The 21,608-nt window shown below is 43.9% G+C and overlaps 1 protein-coding gene across 3 annotated transcripts in view; it reads left to right on the top strand.

The window, feature by feature from the left end:
• Positions 1 to 21,469, top strand: part of LOC103143531 (protein TANC1-like) — a 40,629-nt gene extending 19,160 nt beyond the window's left edge. For all 3 annotated transcript variants that reach the window (XM_007560100.2, XM_016675386.1, XM_016675387.1), the window contains 19 exons: positions 1,738 to 1,969; positions 2,718 to 2,884; positions 4,817 to 5,125; positions 8,620 to 8,820; positions 9,090 to 9,193; positions 9,281 to 9,389; positions 10,142 to 10,264; positions 10,363 to 10,599; positions 11,702 to 11,911; positions 12,128 to 12,209; positions 14,395 to 14,528; positions 15,296 to 15,419; positions 15,521 to 15,696; positions 16,075 to 16,207; positions 16,729 to 16,758; positions 16,839 to 16,930; positions 17,018 to 17,164; positions 19,050 to 19,150; positions 19,282 to 21,469. In XM_007560100.2, the coding sequence (XP_007560162.1) occupies positions 1,738 to 1,969; positions 2,718 to 2,884; positions 4,817 to 5,125; positions 8,620 to 8,820; positions 9,090 to 9,193; positions 9,281 to 9,389; positions 10,142 to 10,264; positions 10,363 to 10,599; positions 11,702 to 11,911; positions 12,128 to 12,209; positions 14,395 to 14,528; positions 15,296 to 15,419; positions 15,521 to 15,696; positions 16,075 to 16,207; positions 16,729 to 16,758; positions 16,839 to 16,930; positions 17,018 to 17,164; positions 19,050 to 19,150; positions 19,282 to 20,644 (4,074 nt within the window). In that variant the 3' untranslated portion in view covers positions 20,645 to 21,469. The remainder of the gene's footprint in view (positions 1 to 1,737; positions 1,970 to 2,717; positions 2,885 to 4,816; positions 5,126 to 8,619; positions 8,821 to 9,089; positions 9,194 to 9,280; positions 9,390 to 10,141; positions 10,265 to 10,362; positions 10,600 to 11,701; positions 11,912 to 12,127; positions 12,210 to 14,394; positions 14,529 to 15,295; positions 15,420 to 15,520; positions 15,697 to 16,074; positions 16,208 to 16,728; positions 16,759 to 16,838; positions 16,931 to 17,017; positions 17,165 to 19,049; positions 19,151 to 19,281) is intronic.
• The last annotated feature ends 139 nt before the right edge of the window (positions 21,470 to 21,608 follow it).

Consider the following 21,608-nt stretch of genomic DNA (forward strand, 5'->3'; position numbering starts at 1 on the left):
ATTTGTGACACCAATGTCAGAGTGTTGGTCTCTGTTTCTGGGCACATGTAGAACACGCTGCTGAGTGCATCGCATAGATGACATAGAAGCTTCTAAATTTACTAACTTGGCCTCAATAAGAGTTTCCATGGGAACTAGTCAGACTGCTTGTGATGGTGAGGATGTTTGCTCAAAAGCGAAATCTTTGATGATGATGTGTGTGTATGAACTACCCATATCTCACACTCAGACCTGTAATCAATCAGACCTGGAGTATTTGCTCTTGCTGCAAAAAGAAACACCACAGAGAAACAGCGAACCTTCAAGCAAATAATTGTAATTTTTTTTTTTTTTCCGGTCTCATCAGTAGTGCTCGTTTTATTCTTTTGGTTTTATTCTTCTCGTTACTTTTCTTTTTCTGTCTGAATGAAACAGCTTGCATTTGCTCTGACTGTTTGTTGGGAGAGGAATTGTGTTAATCTGCTGGATGTACAGTTGCTCTGGTTGAGATTCACACACACACGTGCACACACACCCACACACGCCCACACGCACGCACACACGCACGGCCACACACAGACACACACACAAAAACTACTTTATGGCTCATTTAGCCACTACTTTCTGCAGACATTTACTTGTGTTATATCTTTGTATTATTACATTAACAATCAATACTTTAAAGTCATGAATTGTAGACTGAGTTGCTCCTCTGCTGTGTATTTTTAAAGGAATGCAAACAGATGCTCTAAATTATCCAGCTGTGTTGTCTCCACTCCTTCAGTTTAAAAGCATTGCAGCTACTGTAAATTAGTGGGCAGAAAACTTGAAGTCATGCATTAGCTGGATTCAGTTTGGGTATTGGACGATTAATGCCATAAAAAATACCTTTATAGGAGTAAAATGTACAAAATGAAACACTACAGTACATAATAAGAAATAAATGTAGATATATTTATTTCTGTAGTACATTAATATGTGCTACCATATCGGGAAATCTGACACTTTTTTCTGTTACTTCATTAAATTTACTTTAAATTATAGGAAATCACATCCATTACAAAACATTGATTATTACCATTGGTACTGGCAAAAAGGCCCAATATGAGGGATTCAAAATTCTGTAATAAATAAGCTAACGGGCAAACTGAACTGGAGATGTTGCTGGCTAACAATCTAAATAACTTCCTGTTAAAACTTTTACTTTGCTTTCGTTATCAGTGTACTGCTTGTGCTGGTTGGATCTAGCAAAACAAAAGCCTTTTGGGAGTGATCCTCAAGATAGACTATTAGATCATATCATCACCATAGTTAAAAAATTAGGACGTTTATTCTCAGTCCCACCAAAATTCCTAATTAAAACCTCCTTGAGGAACTCTTGGGCCTGCCGAAGCTATATTACTATTTTTTATTTGCAAACAGAAGCAGAAAAAAAAACATTTTTGTTATTTATCTCAATACTTTAGCTGAAACTAGGTGGATGAATGAAATATTCAGACATGCAGCGCAGTCTGTATGGTCTTACTTTTACATAATGTTTCTCTCAGTAGCGTCTCCAGCTTCATGTTGCTTATTTTATGGGCAAATCACACATTCCTTTCCCCTCCTCGTCCAACTATTTTTTTCTTTTTTCCACATTTACAGCTTTTTCTGTTTCCACCAGATATTGCCAGCAACATTAGTTAATTATTGCGAAAAAGGTGGTTTCAGATTGCACTTCAGTTTTACACTGTTTCACTCTCTGCTTTCCCCTGCCAGGTGGTAGCCTACCACTTCTGCCAGGCAGACAACACCTACACCTGCCTGGTCCCAGAGTTCGTCCACAGCGTCGCCGCCCTGCTGGCCAGAGCGCCTCAGCTTGCCCCGTACCGGGAACTCTTGGCACAGGAGCCGCACCTGCAAAATCAGCTCAGCTTGCGTTCCTGCGTTCAGGATCCCATTGCTGCCTTCAGGAAGGGCGTCCTCGAGCCTCTGGCCAGCTTGCGCAAAGGTACCGAGGGAAACGATGCAATGTTGAAATCTAAATAACTCTTTTTGGTTTTTAATAGGCTCGGCTTTCAGGCGTGCTAAGGGTTCATCTCCTGCGCGAAATTGCCTGTTAATGATACTATGATGGCTCATAGATTATTTTCCCTAGTTAAGGTCAGCGGCTGGAAACATTAAAGCGTTCAAACGGATGTTTTGTCATTTTAGATGGAGGAGCGATGAGTGTTATATTTGCCCTGGTGAATCATCGGCCTCCCCCGGGATTTCAAGGTCACCAAATACTTTAAAGGGGGGGGCTTGGATGTTGTGGGCTCATTAGCCACCGGCTCACTTTCTCATGATGCAGTCAGCTAGATGGATGTGTTATTACAGTCGGGGCCCTCCGCAGTCTGAGCAGAGGAGTGTTTTGTCTATTTCATCTCTATTAAAGAGGTCAGAGAAAAAAAACCCAGAGAGGCCCTCGTGTGAGTGAATGTGGGTTGTCTGGTCCTCGCAGCCTTGTGGAACTGGCTTGACAGCTTCGATAATGTGAAACATGATGGATACGTCGTGTATCAAGTCAGTTTGCAACAATGGCCTCCAGCCTCTTTCAGCTGAAGACACATCAACCGTTTTCTCATTACGTCCTGTGCCGTTAGAGAAAGACGCACCGGTCTCATCAGTGTCACACTCATTTACAAGGGTAACAACATCGACGTCAGGTTATTATTGTGCATTAGTCTCTCCATCTCTTCTCTGCCTCCTGTTTTCAGAGCGAAGGCTACCCGAGGAGGACTACATCATACTGGTCGACAGTCTCAACGAAGCCGAGTTTCACAAGCCGGACTACGGGGACACAGTCGCCACCTTTATCACCAAAATCATTTCCAAGTTTCCCCACTGGCTGAAGCTGGTGGTCACGGTCAGGACGGGGCTGGTGGTGAGTTGGCGTGTGGTGGATGGAGGTAGCGGCACACAACGGCTCTGTTCTATTTTATTCCTCTGCGTAACCCTAAAATATCCCCCCCACAAACACTGGAGGCACATGGCTGTGCGCGAATCCTGCCTCTCTAGCTGTATTTTAAGCTCTGTCATTGACTGTCATAACATACAGTCATGTCCCATAAAAACTTAATAATGCACTCCAAGGTGGCGCCCGTTCTATACGGTTAAGATTGCTCACTGTGCACGTAAGCTAAAAAGATTTTTCGCCTCCTCCTCTGCTTCCCTACGTCTGTGTTTCCCTCATACCCCACCCACTCAGTCCCACTCTGTGGTCAGAATAAACTCGGAACAAGTGAAAATAGCTTTCTTGTTTTTACCGAGGCCTCCTGTGAAAAGTTTTATATTTAGCATATTTGATAGTATTTCCTGTACAGGTGATTCTCCAGCTGGCTGTTTCTGCGATAAAATAAGACGCTTGATAATGTTCGACAGAAAGAGTCACGCTCACATGAGCATTCAACGCTACTGTGTCTACGTTGCCTCTTCGTGCTTAAGCAAATCCATTCTGTACCTGTCAGCTAAATAAATACCAAAAGGTAATTGGAAAAAAAAAAGAAAAAAACATTTCTCCACATTACTCACACTGTCTGCGGTGCAGTTGTTTCTGCGCTTCCCTCAAGCGATAGTCTGTGCTGATTATCTCGAAATGACAAATAATTGTCTTACTGTGCACTGCATTGCTCACCTCCCTGGAAAAAAAAACAAAAAAAAAATGTTTTATTCCACCTCTGTCTTGTATAGAAAAGGCAGGCTTAGACGGAAATCAACTGATTGAATGTTTTTTTGTTTTGTTTTTTTTGTATTTCCCGCACAGAATGTACAAGTTACTGTGCATAATTTGCAGATTTCACTGTGAATGCTAACTTAGGGGGGGAAAAAAATATTTCAAATCTGTTGAGTGAAATCTTGTTAAATGATGTAGTAGACCCTTGCATGTGTGAAATCTTTCTGAGTTAAATGAGCATTGTACAGATTGTCTCAAAATTGTGTCAAATCTATTGCAATTTCATCTTTTTGTAAAGTCTTACTGCTGCGCTGCTTGAACTGCTGGATAGTAGCATGTTGTGCTCTTCCCACCACGCTGCTCAGCGGTGGCGTTCAGAGTTTGGCACCGCTGCTCTCTCTGTAGTCTGATGTATTTTCTCAATCTGGTTGCTAATCTCACCAAACAGTAGGCACATCTGTCCTATACCGAAGCCAAGCCTCCAAAAGCTTGCATGGATTACACACTGAATTGTTGGTAATGCTAGCGGGAGTCTGCTGGGAGCACGGAGCTTGACAACTCGCCAGACGATTACATAATTAAATTAGAGTTTGGAGGAATACAAAACATGTTAGAGTCCTTTTCCTTAAGGTGTGTCCGAAGACAGAGAGAAAAAAAAAAAGATGGCAAAATTGAAAAGCAGGACTGTTATTCTACTCTTGCGTTTTCATCCTTAATATACGAGAAGTTTCATTAAAAACACAGAGGATAGCGACAGAGTTAAGTAAAGCACAGTTTACAACCAGGGATGCACTGTGTGTTCCTGAAACTAAATGTCAGTTTTCTTTAATTGAAACACTTATTGACTGAGAAACAATTTTTTTTTGTTCATCATAGCCTGTTTTAGCCAACACTGAGCAGCTGGAGATGGCAAGAGAGAAGCTGAAATGTGAATCTGAGAGATGCCTGTGAGCAATGGCGGAGCTTGAGTCATTGTCACACTATTTACTGTACTCCTTCCCATGAGTCAGAGACAACAGCATTTGAATAATGGCTCCAGATTTTTGGTGCCTTTATGTTTAGCTTATGTGCCAAAGAGATGCTTCTCTAATCGCTGATGTATATGTACTGAACCCTTAGTTAAGCGGTCTTCCTCCTGTGCAGGAAATCACCACGCTCCTTCCCTTTGCTGGCATTTCGCTGGACATCCTGCCAGACAGCAGTGATCTGGGAGCTGACCTGAGCGACTACATCCATCACCGGGTCAGCGGCAGCAGCCAGATTGCCACTAATGTTACCACGCCGACAGGCTCAGCTCCTGATCCTCTGCTCCTCAGCAAGTTCAGCAGCAACCTCTCGACCCGGAGCCACGGCTCCATCCTCTATCTCCAGCTGACTCTGGATCTCTTCCACAAAGGTCAACTGGCTCTGAAAGGAGGAAACTACCTGGTTGTGCCCGTCTCCCTGTCAGAGGTCAGACATTTGTGTTTGTCTTCGGATGCTGCATTACAAAAGATTCAAAGGTGCCTCTCAACTTCTTGCTGTTTTGTCACATTAAAATCAGAAACCTTGATTTATTCCACTATTTTATAAATAAGCTATGCAGCTTGTGGCTACAACGTAGCTCACCACCATCAGCGTGTGAATGTTTGTATGAAAGACTGAATGTAGCGTAAAGCGATTTGGAGTCCTCTGACTTGATAAAGTGCTATAGAAATGTAAGGCGTTTACAATTTACCCAATAAATAAAGTTTACCTTCATGCATCAATCACTAATTGAAATGAGTGGTACAGCACAGCTGCGAACCTACAAAGACAATCCTGTTTATGTAAATTGACAGGCCAGAAAATGACACACAGAAACCAAGGAGAGCATTATAACTTAGGAGCTGCAGAGATCCACGGCTCAGGTGGAAAATCTGTTGGCATTTCAATTATTATACTATAGGATTTCAATCTGGTTCACCTGCCTGGCCTACGGTGGACTGGTTTAGATCAGGGCACATTCATGTGTTGGCCAAGTCAAAGCCCAGACCTAAATACAGTTGTGAATCTGTGTTTGAGCTATTCTGAATGAGCGAAAACTCTCTAGACGCTCAAAGCTGCTGTAGGTTTACCCCAAAAAACTAATTGTAGCAAAGTGTGTCTTTGCGAGGAGGATGAAAACAAACACACACCACACTTTCCAGATTTTTATTTGTGCTGTTCTATTGTGTTGGTGCATCCCACAAACATCCCAATAATACATCTTGTGTTATGTGTTACTGTTGCAGGACACGCTGTGTTAGATCACAACTCAGGGGTGGACGGACATTTATTTTATTAAGTTCTTGTTTTATTTCTTGCGTAATCTTTAACATTCGCTCCCACCAAAGAAAGAGAGGCGCTCTCTTCTGTAGGTGTATTTTTGGAAGCTGCCCTTCTGTCTTTTATCGGCTAAAGTTGAATGTCTTAACACTCATCTGTCACCCTGGTGAGCCGCCTGTCAGAAAATGCCCTGAAGCTGAAGTAATTAGTGTCCACGCACCAATCACGCAGGCAGGCGGCTATTGTTCTGGTCTTTTCTTTTATGAAAACAGAGAAGAAGCTTACCCCCACGCTGTTCAGATTATTAAAGATAACATGACAGGATCAAAAACTTTACGCAGAATGCCAGAATTAGGAAACTGCAACAAAGGTAGAAGCATTGCGACGTGACATAATCAAAAGTGTTAAGAAATTAGGATGTCAGAGGAGCATGGCTTGTTGTCTTCACACAAATTGGAATGCATAATGATTTAGCGATTTTGTCATGAATGTGGAGAATAATAGTGGGTTAAATATGTGTTGGTTTCTCTCTTGAACTCCTAGAATAGAAAAGGTTGGAGATTTTGGTCTAAAACGGCTATAATTGGACCAAATTAGGGCTAAATTAAAAGCTTTCTGGACATCTACATTGTATAGATGTTTGCATTCTTCTCAGGTTCAAAAGAATAATTACATGCTGTCAGTGGCTCCTGAATTTATAACCCCTCAAGCTCTTTTAGCATCCTGCTGAATGAATACGCCGCACAGAGATATTGGCAGCACAATGCTACTGTAATCTCTCTATTGCTAGTTAATGTTTGCCTTTAAAAGAAAAGAAAACTAAATCTTCTTTCATCTGCAAGTAAAATACACAAGAGGGAGGGGCAGTTAGCATGGTCACCTTTTCTACACTTACTATAGAAAAATAGATTTAGCACCAAATTTTGGATGATTTTGTAAATTATGATAATTTAATGCAAAGTTTGCATTTTTAATGGACTTTTAATGCAACTTTTAGAGCAACTTTGCATTAAAAGTGTCATTATTTACCGAATGACACTTCATGACAACAGTTATAGACATTCATAAAGACTTCTTTATGTTCATGACAGGTGTTATGTCATATTTTTGACAGTGTCATGTCAATCTTATGCACACCCCTTCAAATAAAGTGTTACCATTTTTTCCACGCTGTTTTAAAACTTGCAATGCATCCAAAATTAAATCAAGTAAAAACAGATTTTAAGGTTGTCTCTTTACCTGTTAATGTGTGGAATTTTGTAAGAATCTGGTTAAGTGTGGCTCTGGGATCTGTTGGGGACCCTGGACCACATTTCAAAAACAGAATAAATTTTATTCATCCGCCGAGGTGGTTAATGCAGTTTAAAAAAACAAAATACTTTTTTTTTTTCTTTTTTTATAGTTTGGTTCAACACAGATCTTAGTAAAGGAAATCAGAACACTTGGTTTGGTTTCAAGAAAATATAACTTATTTAGTTGAAAACAGACAATTTTACAGTAAAACGGTCTTTGTTGTTTTCAAAAGTAAAACAAACTAAAAAAGGTTTTGTGACTTGCAACTTGACAGTTTTGACCCCGGAGGCAAAAAAAGAGCTAATTCAGCCATCTGAATCAGCTATTGTTGCAAAATTGAAGCGGGCCTCGCCACTGGGAGATAGAGGCCTGATTAGTTATTGGTGGTTGGACTTCTGGTTGTTTCTGCTAAGAAACGCTGGAGCTCAGTCTTACCTCTTTGACCTAGAACCCTCTTCCTGGATTATTCACTCTCCTCAGGCTGAATAACGAGGAATTCTTCAGTTTCAGAATAGTAGAGACCACAGTAGATTTCAGAACATTCAATGTTACCAATATTTTATTAGTAGCCTTTCCCAGATTTATGGCTTCACGCAGTTCAGCGATGAATATCTACAGACATTTCATTTGACTTCAGAGCCCTTCAGAACTGCAAAACCTCATATTGACCAGACTAGATTGTTCCATTAAGTATTTTGTCCAATCAACTGAATCCAGTTGCAACTCGAGAGTCAGCTTCAAAGCAAAAGCTGAATCTTTAAGGTTAAATTTTGGTTTAAATTTGGCATTTGTCTCATAAAACATGAAGAAACTATTAGCAAATGGATTTTAGAATCAGCTTGTAACAAAGTGTGGGAAAAAAATAATCATTGTTAATCTTTATTGAATCCATTATTATACGTTTTTGACTAGCCGTGTGATACAAAAACAAAGCATTTCTTTCTGTGCTACTTTAAGCCACATATATATTTACATATTGTACATAAACTTTTGACTTTGACATCAGAAGTCTAACGATCCAACAGTCCGGATAGCTGAAATACGAACCAGCTGAGATCATGGGGGGGAAAATGGATTCCAACATGCTGACGAGCTTCTGTTGTTTCCCTTCCGCAGCAGATGCTTTCCCCGGTCCAGATGATCTAATTAGTGTTTACAATGAACCCATATGAGAGAAACATCTGACATGTAAGAGTTTTCTAACCAAACGCAGCACTGTGCACAAAAAAAAAAGCGTATACGTTTCCACAAGCAGACCTTTTTCCATGCATCAACGTGACATCAATCAGAGTTAATGTATGGCAATATTTGTAAAAACGTCACGTTTCAAATGTAAAGCCTCAACGACGACTGGCTCTGTCTGCTAGGTGTACCTGCTGATGTGTCGTGTGAGCTTTCCGGATAAAGACGTCTTCGAGCGGGTCCTTCCGGTGCTAAATGTGGCGCTGGCGTCTCTGCACCCACTGACTGATGAACAAATGTTCAGGGCACTGAACGCAGGCAGTGTGAAGGGGGAGCTGGAGTGGAACGACTTCCAGCAGAGATTAGACAGTCTGGCTGGATTCATGGTAAGACCCCTGATGTTACTTCGTGGAAGAATCTATAATGATACAGCCTTTGTTTGTATTGAATCTGGCATTTACTGACTTAACTCGATGGTTCTAATAATATGGTGGGGTTTTATTTACTGTGAGGGTTTGATCATAGAAACCTTTGCTAGACTGACGTAGATCAATCTAATTTTGAGTCAGGGTCCATTTAGTTACAAACGTGCCTCTCAAACAACCCAAAGTGTAATTTGACTCAGTTTTTCTCAATTATCGACATGTGATTGTAGGTCAGACGCAGGGATGGCACTCGGATGCTGTGCCATCCCTCCTTCAGAGAGTGGCTGGTCTGGAGAGCGGATGGAGAAAGCACAGATTTTCTTTGTGACCCGAGGTGAGCCTAACTTTCTATTCATGATACATCAGTTTCGGTATCTGAACGCTCAAATGATTAAACTCTTGCACGTGCGTGTTTCTCCAGGAGTGGCCACGCTCTGCTGGCTTTCATGTTCTCCAGACAGGAGGGAAAGCTGAACCGTCAGCAGACCATGGAACTGGGACACCACATCCTCAAAGCCCACATTTTCAAAGTAACAACACCTCCGAGTGGTCGGTGTTTAACTGTAGGCCTGTTACTGAACACATGAGCATCTTCCTCTGGTCCGTAAAAGTCAGCTTTTTTTTGGTGGGGTGGGGAGGGGTAAGGTTGTATGAACTTATAAGTAGTCAGTGTTTATTTATAGTAGAGGCCAGAGTTATGCCATCACAGACGGAGCTCATGTAATGGCCCTCAAACAACCCAAACTTAAACATTACTAGCAGTTTGAGTGCATTTTTAATTTGTTTAAATTATTATTACATTCTACTATCTGGCATTAACTAGGTGGGAACATTTTAATAATTGCCTCATGCAAAAATTGAGATGTGTAATATTTAGTGTAGTCCATTTTCAATAAATATTATTAAAAGGTTAATTCATTTCTGACTCGAGTCATTCAGTGAAACATAGTATTTAATTACAAACAGACTGATGTTTTAAAGGCTTTATTTTTGTTGACTGTGATGATTCCCCTTTATTCTTCATATTCACCTCTACTGTTTAGAAGACACTGACTACTCATAATACCTCCATATAACCTCACTTTTAAAAAAAAAATCCCTTCACATCAACCACACGCATCAACACTAGTCATAAACGTAAACACCCACAGCTGATATTGTTTCTTCAGTGTGAGTGCTTCACGCTGTTCATATTGATTTTCTCCTGAGACACGACTCAGATTGTGCCATGCAGAACGGAGCAGGTGTTATCTGACTCTGTGTGTTTGTGTTCCTCACACAGGGTCTGAGTAAGAAGACTGGCGTGTCCTCCAGCGTTCTTCAGGCCATGTGGGTAAACTGCAGCACAGACAGTCTGTCAGCTGCACTGGGCTCCCTGAGGAACCTGTACACCCCTAACATCAAGGTGACACACAGCAGCGAGCTTTAACAGAACATCTTTCTGCACGGAGATAATTCAGACAAAGATATATATTTTGTTGCTTTGTGAAAATGATGTCGCAGGTAAGCCGTCTGCTGATGCACGGTGGAGCGAGTGTGACCTGGTGTACGGAGGTGATAGGACACGCCCCCATCCTGGCTGTTCATGCCCACCTGGGTCACGTGGAGATGGTGGCTTTGCTGCTCGAAATGGGCGCGCCTGTAGACGGGACCACTGGCAGCGGCATGACGCCGCTTTGTCTGGCGGCTGCGGCGGGACACGCCGACATCGTCAGCCTGCTCTGCAAGAAAGGAGCAAAGGTCAGTGTCGTTTCTGTAGAGTGTACCACAGATCAGTCTAAATATTCTTGTCCTATAGCAGATTATTTAATATTTCAGCAAAATCTCTCACATGTGGATGCAAGAACCTAACTTGGCAGAGATGCTTCAGTGGCTTGCTTTTTTGAAAAAGAAAAGATGAAAAACAAAAGTTATCTACTGAAAAATTAAAGTTGCCAGCGATTTTTCAAGATGGCTGTCAAGGAAGATTTTTTTTTTTATCCCACTAAATTTGCCCATTTTTATCACAGATGAATACTTTTGGTGTCAAATGATACATGATGGGACCAAGAGAAATAATGTTTACTGAAAATGTTTATATTTTTCAAGATGGCCAACCTGGTTGTCATAGCAAAATCACCAATTAGATTAATGTATAGCGACATACTTTGAGCCATAGAAATCAAACACATGTTATTGATCTTGTGAGTTCCTTTCCTTGTGGACATTTTTCAAAATGGCCGCCATGGTGCGATGGAGAATATATGTTCATAGTTATTTCCTGCGGTGAGCACAGCTAAACAAAAACAGTACCATTAAGCCACTACACAAGAATCTCAGCCCGGCTAATGCTAAACGGCTAAAGCTAACCATAAAGACAACTGTCTCTCAGCCCGTCGCACATCTTCATCTCCTTCCAGTTGACGACTGAGGTGAGACGTACAAAGAGCAAAGTCCTCAGTTTCAGGTGTGATAAAGTTCGTCCATAATAATGGGTAACGTTTTATGGCAATAATTGGTGTAAAAGGTGTCAAAAACGTCGTCCGAATTAAAAAATGGCTATCATTCTGAAATGCGTGTGGCTAATGGGAAATAAGAAGAAACATACAATGTAATGGGTGGGCATACAGATTTTTTTATGCTTGTATCCACATTTGAAAAGGTTTCTACAGTAATATCCTGCACTACAGTGACAGAACTCTGCCTCTTAAGATATCTGGACTGCTCTGGTTTTACAGTCACCACAGTTTGAAGCTCTATTCTGGGAGAGAGATTAAATAAACGAGGCTGATCTAGGCCAGTGTATTACAGCCTCAGCCAGGATGAGGGTTGAGGGTCCCTCTGTGTTCCCCTCTGTTGCCAGGTGGGGCACGCCGATAAGAGCGGCCAGTGTGCGCTGGTCCATGCCGGGCTGAAAGGCCATGCGGAAATCACCAGCATCTTGCTGGGCCAGGATTGGGGCGCAGATGTCCCTGCCGATCCGCAGCAGCAACACGGCAACGAGACGACGATTGGGAAAACGCAGGCAGCCCAGCAAGCGGCGACGGCCGCGGCCAGTGTGGGACACATGCAGGTACGACTCAGATGAAAACAAAACAAAAAAATTTAGCGCCGATGAAATACATCTGCATGTAGATCACGGTGCGAGTCCTCGGCAGACGCTGGAGATTACCTTTGAAGCCGATTGTTATTTTCTCTAGTTCAAGCTCCGCTGGTGCTTTGGTCTGTGTTCTGCACGCAGCAAGGCGGCAATAGAAGACTGTCAAATTGTGTTATTTCTTTTCTGCAGGTGGTGAAAAGCTTTCTGGACTTGAAAGATGAACAGCTGGCAGTGCAGATGGACGCTCACGACTCACTCTGGGGAGAAACGGGTGCGTTTCTCCCATCAGTCACAGATTTATCTTTCTCACCTATTTCCGTCCGTCAGCGTGGTGCTGGAGTCACGCTCAAGGGCTCAAGTGTTAACATGTCAGGCCGGTTCTATCTCTTTCCCGTGAATTTAAAGTAAAAATTTTATAACTCGGCGACGCTCTGGCTGATGCCAAACGGCTTTGTTTTACCGAAATGAAGCTAAATCGAGCGAAGGCGATTTTTACGGCATCCAAAGAGTGGCTGTTATTCAGCTGCGATATTTCACCTTCGTCACAGATGCAGATTTCCGTTTGGTCCATTTCATGAGGCCACGTCGGACGAAGTCTGCATCTGTGCTCGCTGCACCATTACGGTGTAATTGTGTTAAAAAGTCCCCTGCAGTCCTCGGATCGAAAACGCGGGAGCATGAAAAAGCCTTGTAAATCACATATATAATATGAAATCTCTGCATCATTGGGTTAGAGTCCATTAGTGCAGGTAAAACAGTCATGTTAAGGTCTTATTACTGAACCAGGCGTTCCAGCTTCTCTTTAGATTACCCCAGGCAGCGGCGTACAGAGTGCATCACGCTTATTGAATGTTGTCTTTAATGAGAGCATTTTTCACTCGTGTGTATTTAAATCCAAGCTTTTCAAAGCAAAGACTGAGCCTCTGTTTGTTCTTTGTCCCTCATGACAATGTCTCCTCATTAAAGGCAGCATTGTGTAATTGACTGGCCTCTCAGGCATGTGGACGCGAGAAATATAAAGTCATTTCGCTGTGGGGTTAAAACGCATCGATACCTCGCTTTTATCCCAAGCTGCTCAATTAGCAGCAAGACCGTAGCGAAAATAAGGACCACCATTTGTCAAAATAATATCAGCCGGTTGAGGAGGGCGCAGGTTATTCAGAGATTTGCTTCTGTATGCTGCCTCTGGTTCTTATTTAGCTGTTAAGGAACACTGATAACATTTTGATCTCGGGGACTTTTTTTTTTTTTTTAGAAAGCTCCGGTTTTGGTCAGAAGTAGCTTGCTTTATCCTTTTCAAAGAGTTTTGATGTGTGTTTGGGATCATTATCCTGCTGGAACAACCAACTGCATTTCCTTTCTAGTTTCAGATAAAATATAAATAGGATATAAAATGCGATGGATATGGTTTTACCTTTAAAATATTTAATCCACCACTGTCACAGATGGCAAAACATTTCCACAGCACGATTCTGCTATTACCATACTTTGGAGTTGGTCCCATGTTAGGTTATTTTTAAGATTTAATTGGCTCCTGTTGGCTTTATTGAACACTAATTTGAAAAGGGGACGAGAAAGGGAAAAAAATGGAATTGGGAGTCTCTACCCATGGTGCACCTGCTCTACCAATGAAGTCACACACCGAATTTAATGTCTCATCATGACTCCTCCAAAAGTTTTTCTACTTTTTTTTTCATCTGACTAATAAAGTTGTTCTCATGCATTTGGTTTCTCTATGTATATACAGTTGCAAATTTTAGTCGATTTTCAAGGTCGGTTTAGGAAAAGCGGCTTCTTTCTTGGTCTGCAGCCCGTCACTCCACGGTTGTGTAAAATCGTGCTTCACTGCTCCATCAACTTCCAGCTCATGATAGATGTTTGGAGCCTTGGAGGTTTCTGCATTTATTAAACAATCCAGAAGGGTCAGAGGGAGGGACGGTTTGGTCCAGCTGGTTGAAAAGCTGGACACGATGATGATCCCAGAACATTAAAACTAATTTCTGAAGGGACAAATCAGGAATTACTAAGCGTCTGGAATTGCTTTAGTGAAGCTCTGACCTCGACTCTGTTGGAAAATTATAGCTATGCTTAAAATCTGGATCTGTGTCAGGGAACCTGGACAACTTTTGGCCAGAATCAAGTGTTATTGGTGATGTATGTATACATATGAGTAAAATTTTAACCATTTGTGGATTAGAGAAAAACAACGCTAAATTCAAACCTATACTAGTGTTTGTTGTACAATTTATTCTACCCAAGGAACAGAAATAAATCTTTCAAAGCACAAAAGCCTCTCACCAGAATAGCACACTCGAATGATTGCAACATGAAAAGTCTTTTTTTTCTTTCCCCTTTTCTGTGTCGAAGTGATGCCTCTTCTTCTTCTCTCCCAAATGTGCCGATTCCATCCTCTACCTCTCCTCGCCGTTTGATCTCCCTGCCAACCCTTCCATCAGTGCTGAGCGCGGCAGCGGGGAGAGGGCGGTTGGAGATGTGTGTGTTTCTCCTGGAGCACGGAGCAGAGCTGGAGGTACCAAACCGCAGAGGGATGGTCCCACTGCTCAGCGCCGCCAAGCACGGCCACACACAGGTGAGGGGAGGGGCCTCGGTCGCAGACACAGGATGTCCTCGTCTGAAGAACACACAGTTTGCTTTTACTGCTTATGATGTCTGGAGAAGTGTGGAAATATGCAATGGAGCATGGGAAAGGATTGCTTTTTGTGTCCAAGCTAAAATAAGTACCTGTTTTCAGTTAATCTACTGCTTTAAATCTTCAGCTTAGCCTTCAGGACTCAGAAATCATAATGAATATGTGTTTATACAGATTTATGTGCATGTGTTATGGGTGAGTGTCTCTCAGGTGTGTAGTAGTGCCAGGTTTTAAAGCTAAATTCATGGCCTGTCCAGCTGCTGAAATGTCTTTGGACCAGACTGGAAGAAACTCCCAAAGTTGCTCCAAATGGCAGCAACTTGCGTGGCAGCTGTTTCTGAATTAGAAATGAAATGCAAGCATAAAAACTCACTTTAAAAATCTACAAAGCATGTGCAATATGTTACATAAACACATAGCTTCTCCTCTCCAGACTAGCCAAGCAAAATTATTTGAATGAAAAGAAAATACTTTTGCAATAAATACACATTTGAAAAATTAAGATTTTTTTGTTTGTTTCCACTGTTGTCAGGTTTCGTTAACAGTCTTTAATGTCTCATATAGTAGGCTACTCCACTGTAAATCTGTAGCAAATAGGTATTTTTTAGGAATAAAAATAAGCCAAAGAAAAATTGTTGAAAAATATGGAAATTTGAAAAATATGACAACAGTTTTTTTTGTTTTTTTTTCCCTTTTGTTTTTCCCAGGTCGCTGAGCTGCTTTTAAAGAAAGGTGCAGACATCAATATCGGCGACAAACAGGGTCGCACCACGTTGATCTTGGCCGCCTCCGAAGGACACGCCGCCACGGTTGAGCTCCTGCTGGCGAAGGGTGAGAAACACCCCCCCCGACTTTCAGCGCTTTACAATTACAGTGACATTTGTTGACCACTGATCTAAAATCAAACATTCGCATCATGTGTCGGTGGCCAGGTGCCTCTCTGTCCTCTACCGATCAGGAGGGGCTGACGGCGCTTAGCTGGGCCTGCATGAAGGGCCAGAAGGGCGTGGTGCAGCTCCTGGTGGAGGCGGGAGCAGATCTGAACCAACCGGACCGGCAGGGACGAACTCCGCTCGACCTGGCCGCCCTCAACGGGGACGCAGATACAGTGGGTTTCCTGCTTTTGTGTCGAAAATTGTTTGTTTTACAGAAAAGGAAGTGTGAATTTAGGTCCTCGTGGCCTTGCAGAGCCTGATGACAATCAGTTGCAAGACATAATTATTGTTTGACTGGAATCGCAATTAAATCGTTTGCACTGCGGCAATCACGCGTCACACGGAGTCGCAAAGCTTCACACCGAGCCTCTTGATCACCGGGAAGACAATCAAAACTTTTTGATGATTAACATTTTTCGAGAATCAGTGGGATTAACTAGCCGAGCAGATTGTTGTCGGGGTTTGCGACTGCAGTGGAGAGGGCAGGGGGCAATCAACCAGATGACTTGAGGTATCGAAGACACTCTGTTGGAGTGTGAATCTGTTTTCAGGTGCACAGCCTGGTGGAGCACGGAGCGGTGCTGGAAGGGTCAGACAACGGCGGTACCAGAGGTTCGGATCGACCGGCGGGCTGCCAGAACCCGGCTCTGGTTGCTTCACTGCTTAAGAAAGGATCCAGAACAAGTAAAAAACACAACGAGTAGCAGAACACACCAGCAGTGAATCCTGCATGCAGGAATTTTAGTATTAGAACAGAATAGAGACTGTACTGTCATTGGCAAGTGGACAACAAGATTTAAAGTGCCATCAGCCAGTGCAACATGCACTCAGAAAAAGCTCAAATCTGCTAAAAAGACAGGCAGACGTAAATCCATACAGTACATGTACAGGGATATGCTATGATCCATAATTAAGGAGCTTAAGACAAGCTCCTATATTGTGCTAAAAAGTGATTTGTAAGTTAGTTTTGTCTTATTTCAAGTGTATTCAAGACATTCGCACTGGAAACTAGACCAAAATACTTGGTATGATTGTGTGTCGTAGTTTCTGTCATACCCTGATCAATAGATGATTTAGATTTGTTTTCTTGTAGCATCGCTGTGCAGCTCATTGCTACGTTTTCATCTCATCTACTCGAAATTCCTTCTCACCTGTTCTTTTTTTTTTTTTCGATCCTCCTTCGCTCTCCATCGCAAACGACGAAGGCTACAAAACCGCTCCCCACGATCGACCAGGTACGTGATTTATCAAACGCAAAAGCGACGCGGCGAGCCGGATCGCGTGAAGATAAACGTTTGTACGCCTCCACCGTCAGGTCACGCTACGTGGGCCATGGCTTCCTCCAAACCCGACATTCTCCTCATCCTGCTGCAGAAGCTGATGGAGGAAGGAAACATACTGTACAAGGTAACTTTCATCCAGGGGTTTGTTGTGAAGAATCTCTGGAATAAAAGAGCTCCAAGCCTGATCCTGGCGTCCCTTTGTGTTCCTCAGAAGGGGCGCATGAAGGAAGCCGGCCAGCGCTACCAGTACGCTCTGAGGAAGCTCCCTCGCGAGGGCCAGGGAGACGAGCTGAAAGGACTCAAAGACCTACGAGTCTCCCTCTATCTGAACCTCTCGCGCTGCCGCAGAAAAACCAACGTGAGGCCCTAAAAAAGCCGTATCACTCATGCACTATTTAACACCAGCAGGTTTATTAGATGCTGAGGGAAGGGAAAAGAAGGACGGGCTGACCAGTGCAGGGGGACGCTTTCCCTCGGATGTATAATTTATCTCTCCAAACATTAAAAAGCTACTAGTGCGGGCACCCTGCAGAAATATTGCTCCTTTTCAGACCTAACTCGACGTCTCCCTGGTACGATAAACAGAGAGAAAGACCCGGAAGCAGGTGGAAGCATAATGTGCGGGCTGTTAGCACGGAGACGGATGTGCGTGGCCTGCGGCCAGGTTTCGAAACCACCCTGGTGATGACAGACGTCCTAACAGACTGTGTAAAAATGCCATCCTTAGGGTCACTGCGGCCGATGAATAATGGAGCAAATAATGTGATGTGATAAGGTCACTCTCTCCGACCGGCGGGAGGAAGCGCTCTCCCTTTCTGTGCGTTTCGACAGGGCGCCGGCTGGATCCTCGCCGTTGTAACTCAAATGTTTTTGAGAGCCAACGAGAGAGAGTGTACATGATACCGCCATTAAACATTCATCAGCGATTATCAGAATTCAGCGCCGCCGTTTCGACCTCTTTTCCAAGGACAAATTCACATTGTGTCGGCGTCATTAAATATTCACCTGGGAGTGATGAGAGGAGCGGAGAAAACCTGCAGGAAAACAAGCAGCAGCTCTCAGCCTGTTTCGCTCGCTTCTACTTCTCGTCAATAAAAATGATTGAGGCTTGAGCGTGGCGTCAGACTGTGTTGTGAAAACGTATTCGCGGCATTACAGGTCTATTTTCTCTTTTTCTTCAGCTAATAACCCGAGTTAATACAAAATGTGGGTGCGCCCCTTGTTAAAACATAAATTAATGGCAATTAACCACATTTTAATCAGGTCTGATTACTGCCATTAAATCTAACCAGATAAAAGATGTCAAAAAGCAACACATCTAAAGAAACCTTTACTCACTTTCAGTCTGTAGAAGGTACTAAGCTGCTCCAGAGATCTATATCAAAAGGCCTCACTTGACTCGATCCAGGTCAGAGTTCACGATTAAGCAATAAGAAAGAGACTGGACAAAGATGGCATCCATGAGGGAGAAAGGAAAACAAAAGACCTGTCAATAAACAGACATTTAGCAAAATATTCTGAACAAACGTAGGACTTTTTGGAAGGCGTACAAGAGCTGGCATAAAACTAACATTTCAGAAAAAAGGACATCGCATCCACAACCAAACACAATGGTGGCAGTGTGATGCTTCAAGATATGAACAACATACCATAATTAAAGCTGCAGTACGCAACGCTTACAAAAATAATTCCCCCCAGTGCTTCTATTGCCGTCTGAAAAACACTACTCTCTCGGTCAAAACCAACCAATCAGAGCCAGGAGGAAGGAAGTGCTGTCAGTCATGCTTGTGTACATGCATGCTGCTAAATGTGCTAATGGTGGAAAAATAATTTACCGTTACAGGAAAAACTATTTATTCACCGTCATGTGTGGCCATGGTAACTCCTCCTGGCCCTGATTGGTTTCTTCTGACCAAGCGGTTTATTTCTGCAGAGAGCAATAGGATCACAAGAAAGAGGCAGAGGAACTTGATTGTTTTTTTCATGGATTATCTGTCTCATAGTAACTGTCACCTGGAGATAGTTTAAACAAATATGTAAAGAAAAAAAAATCAAAGATTTTAGAGTGGCCTAGTCAAAGTGGACACTTAAATCTAAATGATATGCCACTGCAAGGCAGTTTGTACTTGAAAACTGTTGCTTAGATTTTTCCCAGGCTTACTTTTGTCTGATACGACAACTTGTTTTTACGATGCATTTTCACAGCAGTGTAGCTAAAACGATGGTTCTTTGTGACAACGCAGGATTTTGGCATCGCAGAGGAGTTTGCGACTAAAGCTCTGGAACTGAAACCCCGGTCTTATGAGGCTTATTACGCCCGAGCACGGGCCAAGAGGAGCAGCAGGTAAATCATACTGTGTTTATGTTTATTGTTATGTGAAATTAGAGCAATTCATGTGAAAATCCTCTGTGGCTCTGTAAAGTATTTTTTTTTGCTTCAAAAAGCCCCTCTTGGCTTCCCCCTGTCCTCTCCAGGCAGTTTGCTGCAGCGCTGGCAGACCTCCACGAAGCAGCACGACTCTGCCCGTCCAACCGGGAGATCCGCCGCCTGCTGGTGCGAGTAGAGGAGGAATGCAAACATCATCAGAAGCTAGTCGGCAACAACGCGGCGCCAGGTTACAACAGGGACCCCCACGCCCACCATCACCAACCCACAGAGGAGGAAGCAGACGTCTATTCACAGGGAAGCCTGGAGAGGCCGATCCCGGCGGAGCAGCTCGATCCGGAGAGGGAGGAGGACCGGGAGGAAGGGGACGAGGTGGGTCTCCACTGTGGGAAGAGTCCGGAGTTCTGGCCTCTGAATCCGTACGGTCCTAACCGGACGCTCCCCGGAGGCGTGACGTTTGGTTTGCCCGATCAGTCCCCGTGCTTCCCTCCCGACGACTTCGTTCAGAACCAGCTGTTTGCGGACGCGTCTGAGCCCGGCCACAGCATGAGCAGACAGACGCAGAGTCAGAGCGCCAGGACTCATCACAATTGCCACTCTCTGCAGTCGGGCAGCAGAGGCGCGGTCAGGCCCATGTCTCTCTGCGGCCCGTCTAGCCCCCTACCAGGCAGGCACATCTCCACCTCCCTGAGGCCAGCGCCTCCAGGCGGGATAGACATCTGCTCCGGGTCAGCCAGCGAACACTCGCGACACAGTCCCACCGAGCATTACCACCCGCTGTCCCCCAACAGCTCTTCCCCTCCCGGGCCGCTCCAGATGTTCCAGCCGCGTTCCTCCAGCTTCTCCAGAGGCTCCGACAGACTGTCCGCCCACTCCGGCCCACTGGACAGCCTCGCTCTGGCTTTGGGGTCCGGATTGGACTGCAGGAGGGATGGCGGTGGAGGAGGCGGGGGGACGGCGGGCTCGAGGGGCTCCAGCTCCAGCCAGGCCTCCAGCGGGAACCTGTCGGACGGCGGAGGCAGGCAGCCGGGGCCGGACCTGGCCCCGTGTCCTATCAAGAGCAGCGGCAGCTTCAAGGCCAAGCCCGAGCTAAAGCCCCGGCCCTTCATGGGGGTCATGGACAAGGCGGTGCGCGTCCAGAGCCAGCAGAGCTCCAGCATGAGCCGACAGGGCCCGGGAGGAGCGGAGAGCTTCAGCATGTCCGTCATGGAGTTCCAGGGCCTGAGCAACGAGTTCAAACGCGCCTCCTTCCAGGAGCAGCTCTCCAGCAGCCAGCTGCAGGTCCGGGAGTTCGGAGAGAGAACCAACCAGCGAGACAGCAGAGGCGCCGCGTCCTCCCAGCTACTCTTCCCCGAGGGCCGGCACAGACAGGCGAGCCTCACGAGGGACAACCCGGCGCTGCACATGGCTCCCATCAAACCCAAACGCTCGTTTATAGAGTCCAACGTCTGAGGGGAGTTCGTCAGAGCGCAGACGTGCTCGTGTCGCCGCATAAGGTAGCAAGGAGACTGATCTGAGAGCAGCTCCCGTCCCTGAGCCTGTTTTTGTAGATTTCTGCTGCTGCACTGCATATACAATCTAGAACCAGAACCAGAACTCAGGCTACGATGCTTTTGCTTAGACGCATACAACCACACTAGTGTATTCATGGAAACCAGACATACCTTAAGTAGAGATTTAAAACAGAGAATGGAGTACGTTGTGTCAACTTTTAGCAAATTATACGAAATAAATAAGCCAGAGGAAGCTTTGTGCACGAATAGACGAAAACCTCACGCTGTTAGCTACAGGTTATGACCATTTCTATTGTCAGGTGTCTTTTAAAAAACATCTATATTTGTACGGTGTACACGACCTTTGCAGATAATATATTTCCTTGTTAGGTGATTTATCTGTCAGCGTTGCAGGCTTCAGCAGAGATTACTTTGTGGACTTTTAAGATTCTCTTCCTTGGTACATTTGATAAGAAATGGCACTGTAAATGACATTGTTGGAAACCTCTTGTCATAACTGGACATTACTGCATCGATATTCACAGTATACAGTATGTTATTTATTTTTGCATAGCAGAGAACATATTTAGATCGAGTGTTCATGAGCTTAAAAGGACGCAAAGAGAGAAATCACAGAATGTAGGACAGATAAACCTTAAGAGACTTATTACATTGCATTATGTCCATAGTTGTCATATACCCTTTGCAGAGTTATACTATGATATACACAGTGTTGCCACATTATAACTGTGGTATAATAAAAAAACATATATATATTAACGAAGGACTGTATTTCTATATCTGCTTCTTTCACAGTAAAATCGAAAAACATGCATGAGTGGAAAAAACTGTTGTCCATCTTCACATTAAAGTGAAATGACACCGACTGCTTTAATTAAACTTTATACATTGCCGCATATAAA

This window comes from Poecilia formosa, unplaced genomic scaffold (assembly GCF_000485575.1).
Source record: "Poecilia formosa unplaced genomic scaffold, Poecilia_formosa-5.1.2 Scaffold113, whole genome shotgun sequence".
In the NCBI taxonomy this organism is placed as follows: domain Eukaryota; kingdom Metazoa; phylum Chordata; class Actinopteri; order Cyprinodontiformes; family Poeciliidae; genus Poecilia; species Poecilia formosa.